Source organism: Amia ocellicauda, chromosome 15 (genome assembly GCF_036373705.1).
Source record: "Amia ocellicauda isolate fAmiCal2 chromosome 15, fAmiCal2.hap1, whole genome shotgun sequence".
NCBI classification, from domain to species: domain Eukaryota; kingdom Metazoa; phylum Chordata; class Actinopteri; order Amiiformes; family Amiidae; genus Amia; species Amia ocellicauda.
The window spans coordinates 17675671-17699779 of record NC_089864.1 but is presented as its reverse complement, the minus strand read 5'-3'; the positions used below and the strand labels follow the sequence as shown (position 1 = coordinate 17699779).

Below are 24109 nucleotides of genomic sequence, written 5' to 3'. Positions count from 1 at the left end.
TGAGTTCTTCACGCATGCCTCATCACACTGTTGTGACTCCAGTGTAATGGTGACTGAAACACATTTGAGTCATGGGTCATTTTCAAGAGTATATAAGCATCAGTGCAGCAGAAATATCATGTATTTTAAATTTGAACACTTTTGAAAAATAAAGTAAATGTAATATATATATTTTTCATTTTACAAACCACATAACAATAAAATATTACGTTTTTTTAACATAAATAAAAAAGGTCAAATCCAAAGCGAATGCGATCACTAAACCAGGACATTACAACACAGCATTCAAAGACTACATCGGCAACTTACTGGATGACAAATATTTCCTTCCGTCTAAAGAAAAATGAAGAGTACCTGGAAATACAAACCCAGGAATAGGTTAGTGAGCAGTGTAAATAAAGCTTTTTTTTGTTGGAAATATGGTTACCCTAAAGCATCACAATTTAAAGTTATAAAGGCAATTATTAGTCAGTTCTCAGACTGTTGCACAGACTAATCAAACATGCATATTGATTGACAAGAGACAACAGACACAGGTGATGTGACAGTGAGATACAGCCGTGATGCAGGGAAATCAGGTGACTTCTTGTGGTCACATGCATGCCAGTGCTTTCCTAGCTTGTGTTCTGCAATTACAACAATAATAATAGTATGAAATGAACATTTATTTCTCAGTCAACAACTTGACAACATCCAAACTGCTTGCAAGTATTTGAAACAAACACATATGGAACATAAAGCGGATTCTTTAGGTTCCAAATGCTACATTGTGTAGCTCAAAATGCATTTTCATTCTGGGGGATAGCTACAAGTAAGGTGCCAAAAGGAATATTTCATCCTCCTTAGAAGTTTTCACTATTGCACATCCAACACAGCACATCATGTTATGGAAATGCTTTACGTTGGCCGGGACTGGGAAGCTTGTCAGGGTAGAGGGCAAAATGGACTCACAGCTGTAACTGCTGCCAAAGGTTGTTTAACCAAGTATTGACTCAGGGGGGTGAATACTTTTCTAAACTAGACATTTCAGTTTTTTATTTTTCATTAACTATTGTTTCACAATCAAATTATCTTGCCTCTTCAGAGTGTTGAGTAGGTTATATAAATCAAAGGGGAAAACATCCAATTTAAATGCATCAAAATCTGTGAAAAGGAAGGGTGAATACTTCCTATTGCCACTGTAGCTGACAAAGTCAATAATAGAAAACTCCAGATAATGAATCGTGTCTTCTGTTCATGCACCTCGTGCCAGGAAAAAATGATTTCTGGAGCAATCAAATACAAACAGTGTAAAGTACTTGATTTGTGTCAGAATAAATCAATTATAAGTGATCTGTTATAAGATAGCATAGCATTAATATGCATTATTTTATTGTAGAAGAGAAGAAAAATGTAAGCACTTGGAAGTCAACTGGAAGTTAATCAAGTAAGTACCGACCCTTTCTCTAATGACTGTTTTAGCTGGTTGTTTCCAAATCCCTCAGCAGGATTTGAACAGAAGCTTTGCATCATTTTGAACAAAAGCAAAGATCGAACTTTTACAACATCCTGTCATACCTAAAGAATCAATGGATGAGTTTATCAGCACTGTTCTTTTAACAGTATTAACCACAAGAAAAAAAAGCTCATGTACAGATTTGTAAGCAGTTCAATAAACATGACATTGGGGAGACGTGTTTTAGTGCTGTGTCTCATATGGTTTAACGACAATGAACATGTGCCAATAAGGCTGGCTGTCATTGCACTGACCACCTCTGTAGTTAACACATGACACTCTCTAAACAAAATGTGAGCACAGGTGGATGTGTGCATTGCCACACAAGTTGCCAAACTGCCAAAAAAGCAGCAGATACCTCCCTGTGGCAGCTCCTACGTTAGTCCCTAATGCCTGGGTGACAAATAATGGCATCCTACTGGTTCCTGAAACTAGCACAGGCTTGTACACACCTCTGTATGCTGTGATGCATGCTGACACGTAAACAACAGAGCAAAAACAAAACAACACTGCCTGCTTTTTATCTCCGTGCCACCCACAGTTTATAGCAGCGGGACACTGAAATCTTAGCAGAAGGTATTCTAGGTCTTAAACCTCACAGTGATCCCCATTCTGAGAATGCTTTCCCATTAAAGGCTCTCTGACCCAGGGGAGGTCTGAGCTCAAATAGCACCCTTTTCAGTTGCTGTTAAGAAAATAATGTTCTCGTTACACACTGTCTAAGACAATGCTAAACATGTAGGGGAAAGTATTAGACAAAACACATTGGTCTATTTCCAAAGTACAGCACCTCATATCTAAAACACACGGTCATAAATGCATTTTTTCTCAGTGAAAGTAAGTTGTACGTATTCGTCATGTTTCTTTCGGTTGGTCTTTTGTTAAATAACGATGCATCAATGAGTGAATGCGCAATGAAAGGTTTCGGTGTTTGATGGATCATCGCAATACTGTTAATAATGCTCCAGTCAGTGTGGTCTCCGTTTGTAAGCTGACTCACAGAGAAATGTTATTAGTATTGGAGATCCCACATTCTTCCCAACATTTCTTAGTAGAATAACAATGTGCCTCATGATGAAAATATGCCAAGCATGATGGCATGACACAGGGATGAGCAGTTTCTTTTCTTCTAATTCGCAAGGGTTTGAGTACACATCTCTGAATGTCAGTGAAAATCTCATATATCATAACAAATATAATTTAATGTATTTCTTTGGGGGTTGCTGAAAGTGGCCATCCTAATTGATGTGGGTTCTCAATAAATCTTCCTGCGGCAGTTTATCCTACAGGGGAAAAAAGTAATTCCACTTTAGAGCTGCTGATTAGTTTAAGAAGCTATTATTTAGTTCAATCAATGTATGGATTGTTTCATAAAAATGTCTTTATGCCTCATGCTTCTGTTTACTTCTAATTTCTTCTTGTATTATTTTAAAATTGGTCTATTTGTAAAACTACTTTAAATAAGTCAGTAAATAAACAAACATTTACTGTAAAACCCACCAATATATTCTTTCCTGTGTGTGATAATAATGTACTGTTATTCCCTGTCTTCCTACATAGTCTTTCACAAATCAAGAAGTCAATCTCAATTCAAATCAAGCTCATAAAAGTCCACCCACTACAGACTCACTGCACTGCTCTACAGACATCTAAGGCCTTGACTTCTCATAGTTTCTGTACACATTAAAATGTTTAAAATACAACCACAGTCTTGTAGATCAAAACTGTAGACACTACACTTAACTTGATCTCTCTCACCCTCCTGCAGTGGCAGGACTAAATCTCCATGGCATCTCTCTCGTCACACTCCTGGTTTATTCCTAATCTCCACCCTGTTCCTGTTTCTTTTCTGTCGATTATAATCTTCTGTTTTGTGCAAGTTAAACCTGGTAGAAATCTGTCTCGTGGCTGAGCTGGTCTCAGTAGCTTTGATATCTTGTTACTTGTGCCATTGTTCCTGGATAAAAACTGTTAAAAATCATAAATAAATAAATGTTCCTCATGCATTTCAATACTGAGGAGTTAATTGATTTGAGTTTATCCTCAGGTGACCAGATCTGTATGGCCATGACCTCAATTTGCAAGACACCACACCTAGGGACATATCCTGTCATTTATTTATGGATTTATGAATTTTATTTATTATTGAAAGGAAAGGAAATTGAAATGGAAAAAAAGGAAAAAAGAATGGACACTTCAGAGCCCAGACATGAATCTTACAGAACACGTGTCAGAGGAAAACAATAGAAGACATATCCCACTTATGTGACCCTTAAATACAGACACCTATAGCAATCAGAAAATCAGACTCAAATACCTGTTGAGTCCATATCTAATCTGATTAAAGCAGTACTCACTACATTATCACCTTCCACCGGGGGCTTTCTGTTAATAGTATTTTATAAAAACCTCCAGTTTTCTGTTCTAGAAGTCCAATGCCAACGTTGAATAGAATGCTGCCATATCAACAATAATAATAATAAATATATATAATCTGCAGCCATCCTTCCACGGCCCACTCTGCCAAATGAAGGCTTTTCCCATATTTCCCTGTGAACCGCCTGCAGAAAGAGGTCAGCTTTGAAAGAGGAGTGCAGCAACCTGAGTAAATAAACCAGGCTATACGGCACTGATAAACAAGCTTGGGGTCGCAAAGGGGTCACAGCCGGGAACCTCTAGGCTACCGTTTTACATACAGGACCATCCACTCACCGAGTTAATTTCTCTTCCTTCAGTTCCAGGTCTGCTACAGCTATCAGTTGGTCAAGCTTGAATTTAGTGTCAATGATTTCGGCGTCCCGTGGAGAGTATGTTCCTCCTTCTTTCTGCTTTTGCCTGATCCTTGGTGTGAAAGCAAACGAGTAAATAACTGATCCTAAACTGGGTCATCTTTTTGTGTCTGTAAACGTGTATCATAGGTGGTTGAAGGCAGAATATGGAGAACAATTATCCCTCTGGGTGAAAGGTTTACATTTTTCAAGTTTAATGCCACTTAAAATGATAGTTTTATTAAAAAGTATTCTTGTAGTTGTTTTTCAGACATTACAGAACCTCATATAGCTCAGTACATACATAATAGCCAGTATAAAATATGTATGATATTTTGAGACACAAACACCTTGTAAACATATTAAGTCACCATTCATTTTGTGAAGAAAAGAAGACGGTGTCACGTACACTTCATCCTCATGACGTATTTGGCTGTAGAAACTGTCTGTATCAAGTATCACCATGAATTGTATGTATCAGCATTATATCACATTCAATCATTTTGGTATCATATTGGTTCTGCTCTATAGCCGGGTTTTGTGTTACATGTTTAATGATTTAATGACAGAAATCTGGGTATCGACTTACCTTGCAAAAGTATAGATGGTAACTATCAGAAAGACTGCTAATAGTACAGACAAAATCACACCGATGATTATTTCCTCATCTCGATCCAACAAACGGTCCACTGAAAGAGAAAAATAAGAGTCAGGGAAAGACATCGGATAAAATCAATATCTAGTTTCAATCATATGGAAGAGCTACATCATCTATGGCTTCTAAAGCTCAACAACCTCCGCCTGTAACGGCACTATTTCATTTTAAACGTAATTAATGTACTGTAACCAACAGACACAGAGTGGCCTTAAAATACTGGGCAGTGCATGGTGCTCTCAGCGGATTAACTAAACATGATTTATGGGTAGTTTCTCTTTAACTATAGGAGGCAACAGCTGGCATAATGGCAACTACGATGATTGGTGAGATTATAAATTAACTGCGAGAAATGTCTTTTAAAGTCTTTAAAACATTGTATTGGCTTATGTAGCAAAAACATGAACATACACTGCTTTAATAAAAGAAAAGCAGTTCACAGTCTCCCAGTAAACAAAGTCCTGCTTATTCCTGTTATTTGTTTTAATTTGAAAATATGAATGTTAACAGAATAACAAATCTACATGTTTTTTACATGATTTATTTTTCACAGTTGAATTAGGACAACTTTTAATAATGCTGAACCTAAGCTTTGTTGTGTCATACATTTTACTATTCTGTTGTTTTAAAAATAATATATTACTAATATGAAACATTGTTGTCTTTCATCTAAAGATTGCTTTTGGATTACCCAGAAATAATCTTCCTCTGCAAATAACTCTCAAGCCACAATGTTTCACAGAAATGGAAAAACCCAAAAAATCCCAAGTATATTGAGATATAAATACTTAAACTGAAATAATCATTGATAGGCAGAAATGGCAGGTGAACTTATATATATAAATATATAAAAACAGGATCATGCCAGTATTCCCCTTTGGTTTACAGTGTGGTTAGGCTGGGATTCTATTTAAAAGCAAACATTCTGACCTTGTGCCAGAAGCGAGTCACAAACACTATTGCCCTTGGGGCCGGCACTTCTCCCTTTATAAACATGTTAATGTGAGCTGTGCCTCAAGTAAACTGTAGATGCAGTAGTCTGGTATTCACATCACAGAGACTTTACTGCAGCTGAGACGCTTAATCGACACAGGTTCTCAGAACGAGAGCACAGTGGGAAAACACAGGCACTTGTTTTACACTGAATGATCACAGCCCCGCACAAGAATGATCTATACAGGCTATTGTTAGTCACTTCTGTTACTGTATTAGCTTAAAGAAACAGGACAATGTCATCTATAACTAAGAATTTTAATATAACAACACAGTAATGGTATCTTGAAGTAATATTGGATGGCTGTAGTAAAACTCAACAGATCCAAGTGAATTTGAACATAGATGTTCCATCACAAATTATTACTATCAACACAAACATTTTACATTGTGTATGGGATTATCTATTCCTTCAGCATGCATTGCTTAAAAATATGAAAAACACTGCATTATACTTTACCTGATGTTTTAACTCGGTCTGAATACAGCGAATCAGTGTATTGTCCTTTGGAATTTGTTCCTCTGAATTTGAATCTAAAAACAAATCATCATACTTATTTAACCAACATTACAAATCATCTGTGCATAATCAGTAATTTTGTGCTTATAATCAAATAAAAAAACTGAATTATAATACAAATCTCTTCAATCCAGAACCCCCCCCCCCCGAAAAAAAAGGTTGCCAATAACACTGTGGGTATTTAACACTGACAAGACATATATTATAACTACATCTTTCAAATATCATGTGATTAAATATATGTTAGAATTCATATAACTTAAGAATTCCAGGCAACCACAAGAACAAAAAGGACAATTAATATGAGAACAAAACAGAGCCCTTTTGATATTAAAAAAATAACATTGACCAGGGTTCCTAGCAACATTTGTGTGCATTTTCATAAGCAATCAATGTTGACTATTTTTCATTATAGGCAGTCTGACATTTTGTTTAACCTTGGGAATATTGGACAAATACTGATGCAATGGCACTATACATTGTGCTTATTCAGCGATGCAACAATGATCATAGTGTTAGCACCATGAAAGTTGAAATGTTTGAAACTATTAAATGTTTTATGTTAAGCCAAGTTAAATGATTCCATCTGTACATATTTGATATCAAGTTATACTCACACATATTGCCTTTTAGGCTTTAAAGGACCATTACAAAGCTTGTTGTCCTTCTCTTGTGACATGCAATCTTCTTCAGCCCCGATCACATAAGTGTCCAGGGGAGTAACTCGTCTCCTCATGTCTTCTGGGCATAAAGAGTTTCTGAAGCCTTCGTCAGTAAAGTACGGCCTTGGTTTGTTGTAGAAAGCGTCTTTCCAATTGGTTAAATTCTCACTTTCTAATACTACAAAAGAGAAACACAACAAGGCAAAATGTGTGTGACTGAAATACTAAATTCTGCATAAGCTTTGTGTAAATTATAAGTGAAAGTAAAGATTTGGTAAGTTAGTGGAAAAATGTAACGAAAAAAATAAGTTAAACTGTTTTAAACTGGTCTTGTTTTGGATATTTCATTTTTAAAACTAACTCACAAGTAGGAACAATCAATCATACATTCTCCATTAACTGCACATGAACAACCATCTGGGAAAAACACAAAAACGCACAAGCGTAATGGCGCCTGACTGTCCTCTTTCTGATAGTGTGTGGACATGAGGATGTGACTGATTGCTCATCCATATGCTCCCACAGCTCGCACAGATGTACAGCTCAAACTAATCAAAACACCAGAGCTTTTACTACAAAAGTCAAACTTTGAAGTGAAAATGATACTAAATATTCAGAGCTAGAATCCATACTCCACGAAGATCAGTATCCACATTCATACCTTCAGCTTCTGCAACAATAACCTGTATTTTGTCAATCGGCCCATTATCATCAGAGAAGAAGCAGACCGGCATCTTGATGGTAATGGTTCTTGACGTCACCATAACAGCTCCACTCCTGTCAAAGGCTGGCACTGGCCTTCTGCTGGGCACAGGTGGTGCTAAAACACAGAAACCATTTCTTTACTGTGCAACTTTGCAAAAGAAACTACTCACCAACTGTCTTCTCTCTATCTCTATGCATGTGATGTCATATATCTTCAATTTCCTGCACCCTGATTAGACAATTATGTGAACCATGACTCTTGCTGTAATGTAGCCTAGTAATTGGACAGAATTAAACCCTGATCCTACCAGACAATTGCCTGATTAATGAGCTTAGCATGCTACATTAACTGAATGGTAAGTGGCAACATTAATACTATTTACTGCCAATAAATAAATAACAATCAGGCTTTGTCATCATTTTCAATGCTAGATAACTCTCTCAATGTTCATTCATAAATCTTCCGTGTTATCTGGCATCAATGTCCTGACAGCACAATGCCTGATTTTCTATTTGTCTACAGAAAAGACTACATTAATACGCCACACAGCATGTTAGAAAGTAATTAGCTATACAGCCATCATCTGAGGTCTTTGCTGCTATAGTTAGCTAAGATTGTTTTTTATTCAACCCCAGGAACATTAAAATTGTTATTACAGGTGTCACTTGTAATATGCTGTTATAAACCCTACGCTTTTAAGCTTTAAAACCCAGCTGCCAATCAAGCGTTTTAATATTTATTTAGTATCTATTAAGAAATACATACATGTAAGAGTAATATGTGTGTGTGTATAACGCCTACCTTTAATTTCCATGGTAATTTGTACTTCTGTACTGGGACCTGAACCAGCTCCATTGACAGCAGCAATCTGTGTGAAAAGGGATACTGTTTATGTCCGAGAAATGTGGAAGGATTTTAAAACACAGAACATTCCTTTACCACAAAACTGCCAAAGAAAGCTTCTGTTGAACATATCCAATACGATATTTATCCATTACTCAATATTCATATTAAAGGTTGTAACTCTTCCTTCAACACAGGATTGGCTGAGTTTTCTTCATGTTGTTGTTTTAAGTTCATGTGTCTCGTATAATCATATAGTCATAAGAAGATATGTTTAAAATGTGTGCTCTAGTTTGATGCTTACCCTGATGCTGTAGGTGTTTCCTCCCTTTAAACCGTCTATGACAGCAGTCAATGTCTGGTTTTTATTTTCAGTAACTGAGAGGCTTTCGATTTCAAAATCCAGATTCCCTTCTCTGTAAACCTGAGCCCGGTAAGCAGTGATATTCCCATTCGGCTCGACCGGGGGTGAAAAAGTCACGTAAACTCTGGTCACCATATCTGGTATTTTTTGGAAAGTCACATTTTGGGGTGGGTCTTTAGGTTCTAAAATGACAACAAATACAGGCTGATCAAAAGGACGTTGATGTTATGTATGTTGTTTTAGAAATCACCTCGACCAACACCTGTACCATAGATCCTGGCTTTGCATTATAATATGATGGTGACTATACTTTATTGGGACATAAATTAGGGTTTTGATTGTCAGCATGGAAGCGAAGAGGAGTTTTTCATTAAAACCCAACAGTTGAACCCATCTTAAATCTACCACACAGAAAAACAAACAAACATGGATCTTCCTTAATAACATATAAATCCAAGATTAGGTGAAATTCTGCTGTCCTCTTCATATAAAATACCCTAGTTACCAAACTTTTTAAGATATTTTTTTCTGCCTAATCAAAATGGATACTTTGACAGTTACTACAACAGATGGGACTTCTTTCAGAAAGCAAAACTGGAAACAAGCTTATTGATTAGAGGCAGCACTTACCATCTTCCAGTGTTCGGACGTACACAGGATTAGCAGCTTTGCCATATAGCCGAGCCTCTTTCACATCACCAGTGAAGGCTGTCACTATTACAGAATAGCTTGTAAAAGCCGTTAAATTTGACACCACAACACTCTTTATCTCTTCATTTCTCCTCACCAAAGTCCAATTGAAAATGTCATTTTGTACCTGTATTAAAGAGAAAGCACAATGAAGAAGGCTTTTAACTTTTAATGTTATATCTGAAAACAGTTATTTGCAAGAATCATGAAGGCTACCAGAATAGCTCCCCAACTAGAGTGTGGAAAGCAATGGGCATGTCCTCGCTAATATGGGATGAACTAGATCACAGAGTAACAATAGATGTTATACGAATAAAACACACAGACATAGACTTCAGACTTACACATCCTATTGCACACATACAGTGACATGATACATGTAGAACTGCAAGGACAGTGACTGACAAGAATGGAGGACTGCATATTTAACAGGAGTTGGCACTTTGTCTGGAGTCGACAGAAACAGACACCCCTTTACTCCAGTAATAAACATTAAGAGTAACAAAACAAAATAAAAACAAAACTTCAGCTTTACATTTTATACAGCCAAATTATTGGGAACTCCTTGGTAAAAAAATGACCTGTTAAATCTGATTGTTTAACACTTGGTAGTGAACAAAATCCCAGCCCAGAAATTCAGTTTGGGCCAAAACAAATCTGTCATTGTGAAATGGGTTCCACTGGGGGCTGTTGTGAACTTGTATTAAGGTATTACTGAACTCCCAGTGGCTATTGTTTCTCTGTCTGTGTGGAGGCCGGGTGATGCAGATTCCTGGTAGCTCACACGGTAGTTTTCCCACTGGAAGCCATTTGTATTAAATGCAGCTGCTGAAGTATTAGGTAAGTTGGGGCTGTGTAATGATGTTACATGGTTGCTATCTGACAGATGTGTCTCTCTAACCCAACTGAGAGCTGACCATGACTGAAGTTTCTGATGCACTAAACAGACCTTAATTTCCTCTACTGACAATCAAAAGCATGGTTCATTTTCACACCTCTGAGACAGACATTGAAACTTTTACGGGACGCCTGTGAACGGATAACTCACGCAGAGATATGGTCCAGTTAGCTGAGAAATTATGGCCACCCATAACTTTAACAGCTTTGTGTTACTGTAAAATGGCTCCCGTATTATACTAAGTATTAAAAATATCCAATCCTTCTCCAGCATTTTGAAGGTCATTGCACTCAAATACTATAAGTGCGCTCAATCTATATCAGAGTATGCTCAGAGGAATAGTCCATCAAAGATTAGTTATTTATAATTCAAATATTTACTTACTGAAGTGACATCTATAAGATAAAATGTAGGTCCTGTAACCACCTCTGGAGCCTCCCAGGTGATTTTAATACTGTCTGAAGTGGGAATGACAAAAACGTTTTGAGGAGGAGCGTCGGGATCTGAAAATAAATCAATAACAAATACATGTAAAGCATAGTCAGAGTATTGCCATTCTCCATACTGCAAACTATCCTTCACCTTTCAGATCTCTGTGATTCAGATAAAATGGAAATGGGAATATGCCAAAGAATTAAAGATTAGTCTTTGATTCACAAACTGATAGATGGTCTTGATCTTGTTGATCTTGTTTTGCACACTCCTGTCACACAAGTTCATCACATTACAATTAAATTAAGTTCAGTTCACTCTCACAAACTGAGGTTCTTCTTTCTAGTCCTAGTAACTTGTCATTTACTAATAATCTGTCTGTCAGCTGTGGCTGATCATCGTTAATGGGTAATGTTGAAGAACTGACTGTTCTCTAAAGCGATCCAGTTCATTTCTGTTCTTTTCTAAGAATTTATCCTGGCCTTTATCCGGCAACACTTTTAATTTATTCATTTAGCATTTCATAAAGAAGGTTTTATAAAGAAAACTATGACTACGAATGGTAAGTTCATTGTTTTAAGAGATTGAACTGCAAACTGTATTAAATAAAAAATTCTCCCTTTCTATCTCTGCCAATATGTAGAGTATAGAATATGTATAGATTTCCTGAAAGCAGTGTCTTCATAACCTCCTGTTGCTGTAAACAGAATTGAATGCTCTTATTAACTTGCACAACGACATAGCATGCAAGAAATATGAAACACTGACCTATAATATTTTTAGTGATTTAATTTTATTGGTGAACTCTACTTGGCCTACTGATGACTGTCAAAGGCTGATTTAAGATTATTTTCAAATCAAGTGCTGTCGGGACTCGGTACAAGGATGAGGTATCAGTATACCCCATGGTCTTATAAATCAGAGCAATTTACTCAGTAAAAATGTCCTGTCCTCATTCTCCCAGCTCCACATAATCCAAACACTTCCTCTCCACAGCCCCTTTCTCTAGCCTTCCAGAATAATGCATTTTCTGTAACTAATAACCGTCATTTCCCGAATATCATGCTCCCATCCTTCCTCAGGAATGCGGGTCTTCCAGAGGTCAGGGTCATCTTTCCTATAGCGTTGGACCTGGATGCTTGGGCAGGGTTTAAAAGCGCTTGGCTGGGAGGTGAGTCTGGATAATGCATCATTCCACACACAATCCCAGGCATTAGGTCTAGCAGGCTGGCCCACTAACACGGAGAGTCACGCCTGCCATTTTTTTGGTAAGTAACCACCTTGCGGAAAGATGAGTACATGGGTATCAAGTCCTTTTGTGTTGACTGCATCTTGTGCCTTTCATCAGCCTTTCAGCCATTTAATTATACATGTCCAATATCACTCCTGCTTGACTGCTGCTTAAGACCAGGCGATGCGTGTACAAGGATTGTGTCTGGCTGCATTAAAACCCTCGGTATATCTTATCAAAAGTGGAAAAAAATACATATATATATCGATGAAACAACGTATCACAACTCCTTCTGTGAGAATCAAGATAAGGTTCAACAGTATGTATTATAATTAAAATCCAATACATGTCTATTTTTTATCTTCGTTTAAGCAATAAAAAAAACTAAAAATGGTTTAAAAAACATAGGCAAAAATTTAATTAGATAATATTTGCTATAGTGTAAAACATCCCACTTACTGCCTGGCAGTGTTTTGGCGAATATCCACTCTGTAGCAATGCCATATCCGGCATTTGTCCGGGCTGCAACACTAAACCTGTATTGTCTGTATTTCAGAAGGGAATAGACCGTGGCCTCCACAATACTGTTGGTGTCATTTGTGTACTCCACCACTTCGGTCTCTATACAATCAGAGGCGACCCAATCGTCACACTCCACGGACAGAAGTTGCACCACAATCTGGTAGTCCTGCAGGTAGCCGGGAACGTTGTCTGGACGAGTCCACCATAAGGTCACACTCATTGACTGAATCTTTGTTATGTTTAGGTGTATTGGAGCACTTGGAACTGGCAATAGAAAAACAAACACAAGAGAAGAGAAAAAAATACATTTATTAACGGGAATCTGCTTCCTGTGTTTTAGATATTTGTTGCAACTACCTTTTTATGAAATATTGTGCACACCTAGTTTGGTGACTGAGATCATCGGTTAACATGTCACTGCTGTTGTTCTCTAAACGAGTACATTTTTATTTGATACTTACTTCGGTATTCTTAATTAAAAATAACATGCATGGCTCTTACAGTAATACAGGGTTATGGAAACGTTTTGATTTTTGCACTCTTTGTGGCAAGAAAATATAACTAAATATATCCCCCACCCCCAGTTTGGACAACAGCTGAAGGGACATCTGCTCTCACAGTAGTGTATATGATCTGTTTCTGACAGGATTCACAGTTAGCTCTTTGATTGAATTCTCCGAATTGTATAGTAACAAAAATGAAGAAGTCTGAATGATTCCAAACCAATCACTTTGAATTCTGCTTTTCTATATCAAGCAATGTGATCTATTCAATCCTAAACTGCATAATGGCTTGTTGTTTGTTCTTAAAAGATCTTCTCTCGTCTCATGTGGACAGAGCACATCAATTCAGGGAGACCGAGTTCGTACGAGGAGACGAAAGGTGGTGTTCTGATGTTCAAGTTCATTACAAATAGATAGGGTTGCTCTATATCACTCATTAATCACCGCTTTTGAAATCAGTTGTCTTTAACACCTGTACGGCAATAAAAATAGTCGTTCTTCTTTCAGTAGCATCAAGGTATTTCAAGAGTCATTAACACACGAGCCCGCCGACATTTTCACCTGATCTGTCAATCATGCGTGCATCGGATGCAATCAAGCAGAGACATGAATTTTATTATTTTCCTCACATAGACAGAATAAGCTGAACAGCTGTTATGTGACTCTGTACAGCGCTGACTCAGCTTAAATGATACATGAGCTCTTGGTCCCATGAAAAGCACGCATTACAATCTGGACATCCTTAGAAATAAAGCTTTTTAATTTAATTTCTATATTTGATCCATAACTCCATAATACTTCCATAACTTTTAAATAAAGTCCATGTACTTTTAATAGGACTCATACACAAGAGATAGCTTTGAAGTTGTTTTGTTTTTTGTGTTTCTTTGTTTACTCCAAACGTGTGTGTGGGCTATTTATAATTAATGATGAAGAAAAAAGTTTGTGTTCAACAAGTAACCACATAACTACAGGGCACAGTAATGGCACCGGCTTGCATCCGTATCAGGTTAGTTGCACAGCAGTGTCAAAATACTTGCGAGAGCAGGGAGGCCCCCTCTGCCCCGGAGAATGGTGATGACCACCAACATCTCCCCCTTGTTGTCCCACAGCGGGAAACTGGGGCATGTGCAGCTCCACGTGACCCTCGGGCAAGATCATGTGTCAGGAGCTAACCCCCTTGTAAAAATACTCAGTCTTATTTTATTTCATATAATCTCTGGTATGGCTTTAAGGCCATGTTCAGTAAAAACATCAGTGTAATCTTTTGACCTTAAAAGAGAGAAAAAAAATGTTTATGGAAAATAAAAGGCTGGTTCTATGAGTAGTGAAACTAATTTCATTTTAGTTCAAGTCTGAGATAAACGCGTTGGGAATGACTCAACGCTGGCGGAAAAAGTGTGACTAATACTAGATGATCATTAACTTGCAGCTTTTTCTTACTTATTTCATACCAAAACTGAGTCTCTGGTATCAAAAAAATAGGAGTCTGGCAAGCATTTGAAACAAACTGTGGAACTGATTCAATTACTGCTTACTGCTGTTAAGGTGCAGTTTTTTCAAGACCCATGTTAAAACAAAAAAAGGGATATTTGAAATGTATATTGTGATTCTAGCTTGCCTGATCATGAAGCCATACAGAAGGACAAAATTAAAAAAAACATGAAAACAACATGTTTAAAGAAAGTAAGCATGAGCTGTTTCAATAAAAGATGACATAATGTACCTGATTCTGGAAATGTTGTGGCCAGGCAAGTCTGCTCTGTCCCCCGGCCAGCAGAATTGACAGCGATCACGTGAAAGGAGTATGTCGTGTTTGCTAGCAGCCCTCCAATGGTGTTTTTGCGATCAGATGGCTTGAATTTGCGTGTCTCGTTTCCGAACCACACAAAATATTCACTGATGACGCCATTTGGAGTAGCTGGGGGATCCCACTGGATATAGACTGATTTCCAGCTTAATCCAGTGCAATTAAGATTCTGAACAATATCTGAAACTGTGAAAGGCCAAAACAGTCACTCACAAGTTAGAATTTACTCCCGCTATCATTATATATGAATATTGACTGTATTCTTTAATTATTGATCTGAAACTTCATTATTTGATTCACTATATTGTTCTACTTTATACACATTCTCCTCTATTGTAACAAGAATTATTTTTTCCTTCTGAGGTTGGGACATCTGACATTTCTTAACTCCTGGTCTGTACATACTAAATCAATTTGACACAGATAAATGCATTCAGATACCTGATTCATTTGTTGTAAAAATGACAGTGTTGCTGAAAAGATCTCCATTTCCCACTCTGGTGAAGGCAGAGACACTGATTTGGTAGACGCTATGAGGTTTAAATCCAGTTAGTTGTAGTTCTGTTATTAATCCTGAGGAATTCTTAAAATAAGAACAAAGACATTTACATATATATGAAAGAACACACTTTTGGCTTCCTTTTCTTCTAAAAACAGTGTGTGGGATTAAATATTGTATAGATTTTTTTATTTTATAGACATTTCAAATATATTTTGGGTGCAGTTGTGCTAAAATATAAAGATTAATATCACAATTGTAGAAAATATACTTATTTGCAGAATCCTGTGGTGCTATAAAAGATGTGAATAAAAAGTATTGCTTTGCCTATTACTCATTATTTTTAAGATTTGGTGATAGGTTAATGAAAAACAAGCATATTTTAGATTTTTCTTTACCTTTAAACCAACACATTTCCTGGGAAACTAATATGAATGAGAACAAAAGGCCTTTGAGATGTCAAGTTCACCATCAGTATTATTTATGCCTCCATGAGGAATACCTGATATGACAATGTCTGGCTGCTGTTTTCAAAGATCCTGAAACTGTAGAACTGCACAACTCCATTCGGTTCGGGACTCGGACTCCACGTGAGCCACACAGTGTCTGCAGTGTGGTTAAACATCCTCAGGTCTTGTGGTGGAGACGTCGGTTCTGTAATTTGAATGACCGAACATCACTGACCTGAATCAAAACATTGTTTAAGCATCCCTTACAGAACCGAGGCCGTTACTGACCTGCTTCCTCGGTGTACAGCAGCAGCACGGCAGCAGGGCCCATGCCTCTGCGGTTCACCGCAGAGATCGACAAGTTGTATGATGCGAATGGCTTCAGATCAGACAAAATCAGGCTGGTATTTGAAACAAATGAAATTTTAGACTTCGTAGGGCCCTTCACCAAGACAGAGTAGTTTAAGATAATTCCATTTGACTGAGTGGGGGGCAGCCAGGACAACTCGATAGAAGATGACGTGAGGTTTCTGGTAGAGACAATCAAAGGTGGTGATCCTGGAACTGAAACGATAAAATAGCAAAGTGATTTAATAAGTACATCAAATTATACACATAAAGGTCAATATCTCAATCAAACTTTTCGGTTCATTTTTGAACATGATAATGACCCATAACACTTCAAGACCAAACCTCAATTACTGGTATGAGAAGAAAGAACAGCAGGCGATATCTGAAACTGACACTAATCAGCTTGCATAGAATCCATTAAAATGTTGTCCACTGAAAAAAGAATATTGCAAGCAGCAAAAATATGAATTTGGAGATGCTTATGAGTGAATAGCTAACAAATGAGAGTGACAGACTATATACACCAATCAGCCATAACATTATGACCACTGACAGGTGAAGTGAATAACACTGATAATCTCGTTATCATGGCACCTGTCAGTGGGTGGGATATATTAGGCAGCAAGTGAACATTTTGTCCTCAAAGTTGATGTGTTAGAAGCAGGAAAAATGGGCAGCGTAAGGATCTGAGCGACTTTGACAAGGGCCAAATTGTGATGGCTAGACGACTGGGTCAGAGCATCTCCAAAACTGCAGCTCTTGTGGGGTGTTCCCTACTGCAGTGGTCAGTACCTATCAAAAGTGGTCCAAGGAAGGAAAAGCGGTGAACCGACGACTGGGTCATGGGCGGCCAAGGCTCACTGATGCACATGGGGAGTGAAGGCTGGCCCGTGAGGTCCGATCCAACAGACAAACTACTGTAGCTCAAATTGCTGAAAAAGTTCATGCTGGTTCTGATAGAAAGGTTGCAGTTCTGATCGCAGTTTGTTGCGTATGGGGCTGCGTAGCCGCAGACCAGTCAGGGTGCCCATGCTGACCCCTGTCCACTGCCGAAAGCGCTTACAATGGGCACGTGAGCATCAGAACTGGACCACGGAGCAATGGAAGAAGGTGGCCTGGTCTGATGAATCACAAGTTCAAGGTGTTGACTTGGCCTCCAAATTACCCAGATCTCAATCCAATCGAGCATCTGTGGGATGTGCTGGACAAACAAGTCTGATCCATGGAGGCCCCACCTCGCAACTTACAGGACTTAAAGGATCTGCTGCTAACGTCTTGGTGCCAGATACCACAGCACACCTTCAGAGGTCTAGTGGAGTCCATGCCTCGACGGGTCAGGGGTGTTTTGGCGGCAAAAGGGGGACCTACACAATATTAGGCAGGTGTCATAATGTTATGGCTGATTGGTGTGTATATATATATATATATATATATATATATATATATATATATATGTATCCAACTGTCTTGGTGGTCAAATGGAGCAATACATTTCCTTTTCATACAAATAAATTATTCATTATGATTCTTAATTTCATTTTAAATTGTATTTAACACTGGCCCCATGTGCACTATATTTCAATGGTATTAGATTCATGATTATGTAAATGATTATGTCTAAAGAACTACTGAGATTAATTAATAAAACTCAATTGTTCAATTGTGCCCTGAGCTATTTAAAGCTAATTGAGCGGTTTCTCCTTTTTTGATGAGAAGCAACTTGACAATGTACTTCTACTTTTACTTCTGCAGCACCTAAACAAATATCTGGAGAGAAGGCAATCCACACAAATACAGGAAGGAATAATCTTGGTTGCTTGACTGATGTTAAATTGCAAAAGAGGAACCTTTATTAATCCGTCGATGCATAATTGAAAGAATCCACACTCACGGTCTTCATCGGTCCTGAGGTATAATGTCGTGGTGCTGTTTTCAGAGAAGCCTGCGGCCGTGGCTGCCGTAACGCGTAAAATGTAGTCAGTATATTTCTGTAGATTTTGAATCAGTATGGTTGTTTCACTGGTTGTGAACTCTGAGACTGGGATGTTCGTCTGAGCTTCCCTCAGGGAGACGTTGTAAAACACTCGACCATTCGGCAAATCTGGTGGCAGCCAACTCACACTGATAGCCGTGGAAGAAACATTGTGGGCAATGAGATTGTGCACTGGTCCACCGGGAACTAAAGATTGGAAAAATATATATATATAAGTTGAGGCAATATGACACAAAAATCTTTTCTTTCTTTTTAAAATCGTTACCTGACACAACCAGAAGTAATCATTCTGTATTAAATTAAAGGCTTGATATAAAGGTGGAATGCATCATTAACCCATTTTTCTTGTGTGAACGCAGATAAGATAAGCCAACAGGTTCCACAACTCAACACAAAATTGAACCAAACTTGTGAAGTTGCACTTTACTTTTTGATTACTTCCTGCTAACACCATGGCTGTTAGATCTTTTATAGCCATTGTATTAGCTTATTCAGGCATCTCCTGAAATGGAACAAACAATCATGAAACATCTTCTTAATAAGCCAACATCACCTCAGTAAACTAGCCCTTTCAGTTTGTTTTTCAGTTTATCAATTCCAAAACCACACAGATGGATCATTTCTATTTCCCAGCAGAGTGCATTAAACAAAGAGACAGACACTTTTACACACTGAATGTTTTCAATCTCAGATTTTACTTCTGTAATCTCACATTGGTTGAATTGCTTGATCCAATGACTGGTTTCCCGTGATTGCTTGTTCTTTTGTCGAATTATCTTTAGACTTTACTACAATATTGCTACTGGTCATGCTTGTGTTTACGTCAGAAGGGACACGCTGTAGGAAATAGAAGAAACCTCAGAAGGGAAAACATGGAAAGTCTGACTGCTCTCCACTGAAGGCTTATACTTAGTCAAAAGACCATTTGGCTTTAAAGGGTGAAGCCAGGGAAAGAACAGCCCGTGGGTTGGTCTGAACAGGACAGGCAGGTTTCAAGTGTGATCCTGTGGAACTGGAACACAACAAAATACTTTAGCGAGGCAGAATGACATCAGATAAAGGAGGCCATGATCATATGAGATACAGTAAAAACACCATTTTGATATTAAGAGAACTAAAGTGTAGTACTAAGCATAAAAGCACTGTTGCAGTATGACATCTACTCCACATTTTTTTTCTAAAATCTCATAAAAACAATGTGATTGTAACAAATACATACATATGCTTACCTAACTTTTAACAATTCATTTCTACTTCTAAAACAATACATATGTATATAGTTCCTGGGTTAATGAAATAGTGGATATTTCTGTGTTAAGTCCTGTCTTTCCCTTCCTTTCATAAAACAAATGCTTCAAAGTAGGCTTTTATATCAATTCCAGCCAAAATCCATCACAGAATTCTTATGCGATTTATAAAAAAGGGTAAAAAAGTGGAGCAGACGACACAAAAGCACAGATACTGTCAAAATATTTCTGTACGACTACATACCATCCTCCTCAGTGTACACATATATTATGTCACTTGTCATATTTCCATCTCCTAGGGCAGTACTGGCACTCATCCATAGATTATACTGGCTGAATATAGCCAGGCCATCAATTATCGTGGAGTAGGATGAATTCGTAGCATCGGTTTCAGATTTGGAGACTGTGACGACCTGAAAAGAAATACACAATATGGAAACGTTAATAGCATGGTGCAAACAAAGCCTGAGAAAAAGAACAGAATTCAATTCCAACATTCATTCTTTCCAAGTGAAGCACGGACAATTTGAGACCATCAGATTAGTGGTAAAGCTTTTTTTTGCTTAATAATTGGAATGCTTCCTATCCTGGTTACAGTATATATTCTATGCCGAATTACTGGAATTTAAAATGAAGGATTCACTAATTATAACCACTTCACATCTTGAACACATAAGCACTGTCTTTAAATGTAGATGAAAGTGAGTTTAGTGATTTCCCTTTTCATGTGTCATGCTAATCCATTAACCTTGATGAAAAACAACTGCTTCTCTGACAGCTCTCTTCTTGCATTGCAGAGTTTCTAATGAATGCCCTCAAAGACAAACACCAGCGCGTCGCTTGGCTAATTTGCATTTCCTTTTTACCTGAACCAGCATCTGTTTGTTAGCTACTGTCCTGTGATGTCCGACATCCTGAACCAATTGTTATTGACACACATTCGACATTAAGGGACATCAGGAGAACTTGTTAAATGCTAATGATATAATAATCCCTTTTAACTGAGTCCGCTGAGACTAAGTTTGTGTATTAGGGACGAAACACCAAAATGCACTCAAACAAAACACCTCCACTGTTTCTGCAATTAGTGGCGGAGGAATGAGCCGAGGTGTGAACAGAGGAAGGGGAACTTTCCCAACACAGGCAGCTCGTGTTTCGACCTTGCAGAGCTGGAACTAAATCCTTCCTGCTGCAGGGCTTTATTTATTTCCCTGTGCTAGTATCTGTATCAGTGGAAAAACTTACAGTCCTGTGCTTAATTTCACATTAAACAGCCCAAACAGATTCCAGTCTCATGTGCTATTGTTTAAAACAAACAGCTTTTTAATTTATTTTTGGGTGGTACTTTTACATCACCTAAATATCAGTGCAGCTGTTAACATTGTCTGACTCTGTTTCTCAAATCTGCATGTTGTTGAAATGCTCTATAGACATTAGAAAATACTGTGAAAGGCTTTTCAGAATAACTTTCAGCTCTTAATAGCTTTCAGACATTTAATTAGCAATCAGCAAATACAGATCTCTTCACCTTTTGTTGTATATGCTAATATATTTACTCACCTATCATTGTACCTTCCCTAAAATACACGAGTAGTTGAAGCAAATAAAACAAAGCATTAGGCTCATGAACAATCAGTTTATGAGAAAGTTACTGGAAAACAAATGTAGTACATGAGATATAACATATTGATTCTGTACTTTACATACAAATGAATCTCACACAAGGGATTGAATATATTTCATGATAAAGACTTAGCTGATTTACAGATCACACAAATAAAAAAAAACTAGCATTAATTGTATTACGGGCTTAGGAACAAGAAACACAGAATACAACACAGAAGCGATAGAGAAAAGTGTCTCACCTGCGTATAAACACCGGAGCTATTGCTGTAATAAATGGTATAGTGCTGGATTATTCCATCGGGGGTGGAAGGAGGTTTCCAGAATAGTTTAATTGAACTGGAAGTTATATTGACGTAAGAAATGTTTTGTGGAGGATGATTCGGGACTGCAAATACAAAATGTATTACACGTCTTAATAGAAAATCTTACCTTCATACACTTCCACAATTTGATCAACTGGAAATTAATTAATAAAGGTCTTTACTTTATCTTGAACTGATTTCCCACTCACCCCCTGCATACATCCTGAATGTTGTTTCATATCTCATGATTTTATTACCCAGCCTTGTCCAGGCACTCACTGACGCATTGTATTCATTGCCACTGTCCAATCTCAGGACCACCGAGGTCCTGCTCACGTTTACTACGGTCTCTGTGTTCTGACTCCTAGCAGATTATGAGGGATTGGAAAAGGTGAAAAAGGTGAAAAAAGACAGTATGCTATCCAGGTTTGTGAAAAGTGCATAAGTTGAACAACAGCTTCCGTATTTGGGTAACTATTCAGACTTGTTTTACTTGCAATATCATCCTTTACAACAATATGAAGGAAAGGGATTTTAAGAACAGCAAGGGGGTTGTCAAAATACCCCTCCTCAGATTGCATACATAACCCCTGCTGTCTGGGAAAAAAAACATGGAATTATCAAAGCACTGTGTCCTAATGAATATTTTATATTCTCACCTGGTAATTTGAAGCATGAAGACATATTATTCAAATTTGGATTTGATTTGGGGACATATCTCTCATTATGCTGAATGTCTTTAATGTCAACATTAAAGCAGGTTTTGAAATTACAATTGATTTAAGCAACAGTAGAAGTATCTCTTCAATAACACTTCATCACGCAACATGATCATGTCAATTACGCTGATGCAATTGAATGACTGTCAAACTGAATGGCATTTTAGTTTAATTTAATATTTTAGAGACCTTATCAGTCGATTGCAGGTGAGAAATTATATGAATATTTGCTTTTCATTATCAAATGATGCAAAAAAAATAAAATATTTGAAGAGGGAAAGAATAGCCTCTGAAACTGTTTTGAAACAATGTGCATGCTGATCTTACCACACATAAACTGTATAGTAAAGAACTTCTCCGTTGGCGTGCAGCGGTGGCTTCCAAGATAACAGCACTTCTGAATCAGATAACTGTCTTGCAGTGAAGAATTGTAGGGAAGAGCTTGGAACTGTTACTCATGAGAGATAAAGATGCTAAAGGTCAATAACTGGAACTAGTAGAAATACTTGATCACTTAAAAGGCAATCATGTGCCAAAAGATGCTGTAAAAGAGTTGAAGCAATTTCGATAAAAACAAAAGCAAAACAAAACGTGACACAGTTGAGACACTAAATCAATTTGAGCTGTTCTTGTGTTGTCATTGGGATTTTGTTTTCACTGAGTTTACATAAAACCATACCGTATGCAATCGCCTCTGTTAATCTGTGGGTCTGAAAAAGTAAAACTCTTCTGCCACTGAAGGTTTATAATTCCACAAATGAATACTCGTGACTCGCACACAGTGTTGTATCACCTAAAAGGATGAAGTAAACATGCAATAAATAAATAAATAAAAGGAGCAGTGGGAGCAGGACTCCCTGCTGAGCAGAACATCGAGGCCTTGTAAATAGCTTAGTGTCCCAGGAGATTTACTGGGTGTGAACGGCACAATAACCAATGTGAACCACTGTCTTCTCTTCTGCTCAGATTCACCTGCACTCTTCCCACACATACAATGGTTTTAGAAGAATGTCACTTTACACTAACTAATGATGTGCGTTCAACAGTGTGTATATACAAACTATAGGATAAAATACTTAGTATTGATGTACTGAGAAGGTGGAATCTCACCTGTCCAGTAATTAATATTATGTGCCTCCAAACACTGACTGAATCCTGTGTTTCTTTCAATGTTTTACATAGAAACACAAGAGCCAACGAGCTGGAATTAGCACTACACTAGCACAATACAAATCTCTTATGACTACAACTTATTTCAAATTCACTGCAGTAGTTAATCTGTATCACTGTAATGGAGCTTTAATTAACATTCGTCACATACCATATGGCTGTCTGAACAATTGTCCATTACTTTCTTTTTGTAAAACAACAACGCTAATTTCCAATCTAAATAACATCATTATTTTAATTACATCATCATAAAGCCCACGTCATATCCAGAATTCAAAGAAATCCATTGATATATTATAGTATAGCAAACCCATTTTTAAAACTTAATTACTATTTTACTCATTATGCAAATCAGGGATAATTACACTAGAAAACGGTCAAATTGAGATTTATAATCATAGAAATGCATTCCCAAAGCTTTTGCACATATTGAAAAGAAACCTAGCTGCTGCAAAAAAATACACAAAATCCAATGAAGTATTCAGACAAGTTTAAAGAAAAAAACTGACCAACATCGGATCAACATAATTGACCAGCATTGGAAAACACTTGCAGCTAGTATATATCTTAATTAATAAATATTCAAACATTCAAGCTTCAGTTTCTGACTGTTATTTTATCTAAAATTATACTGTGGTCTTTAATAATTCATTTCTCCTAA

The 24109-nt window shown here is 37.4% G+C and overlaps 1 protein-coding gene across 2 annotated transcripts in view; it reads right to left on the bottom strand.

Moving 5' to 3' along the window:
* The window catches only part of ptprq (protein tyrosine phosphatase receptor type Q), a 60113-nt gene that overhangs the window by 10285 nt on the left and 25719 nt on the right, over positions 1-24109 (bottom strand). The window contains exons 25-40 of one of the 2 annotated variants that reach the window (XM_066723778.1): positions 18283-18570; positions 16329-16604; positions 16094-16245; positions 15534-15675; positions 15009-15278; positions 12717-13043; positions 10979-11097; positions 9637-9823; positions 8947-9188; positions 8601-8667; positions 7755-7913; positions 7049-7271; positions 6372-6445; positions 4853-4952; positions 4208-4336; positions 310-354 (exon numbers count right to left, since the gene is read on the bottom strand). In XM_066723778.1, the coding sequence (XP_066579875.1) occupies positions 310-354; positions 4208-4336; positions 4853-4952; positions 6372-6445; positions 7049-7271; positions 7755-7913; positions 8601-8667; positions 8947-9188; positions 9637-9823; positions 10979-11097; positions 12717-13043; positions 15009-15278; positions 15534-15675; positions 16094-16245; positions 16329-16604; positions 18283-18570 (2800 nt within the window). The remainder of the gene's footprint in view (positions 1-309; positions 355-4207; positions 4337-4852; positions 4953-6371; positions 6446-7048; positions 7272-7754; positions 7914-8600; positions 8668-8946; positions 9189-9636; positions 9824-10978; positions 11098-12716; positions 13044-15008; positions 15279-15533; positions 15676-16093; positions 16246-16328; positions 16605-18282; positions 18571-24109) is intronic. The other variant, XM_066723779.1, reaches the window with a different exon arrangement.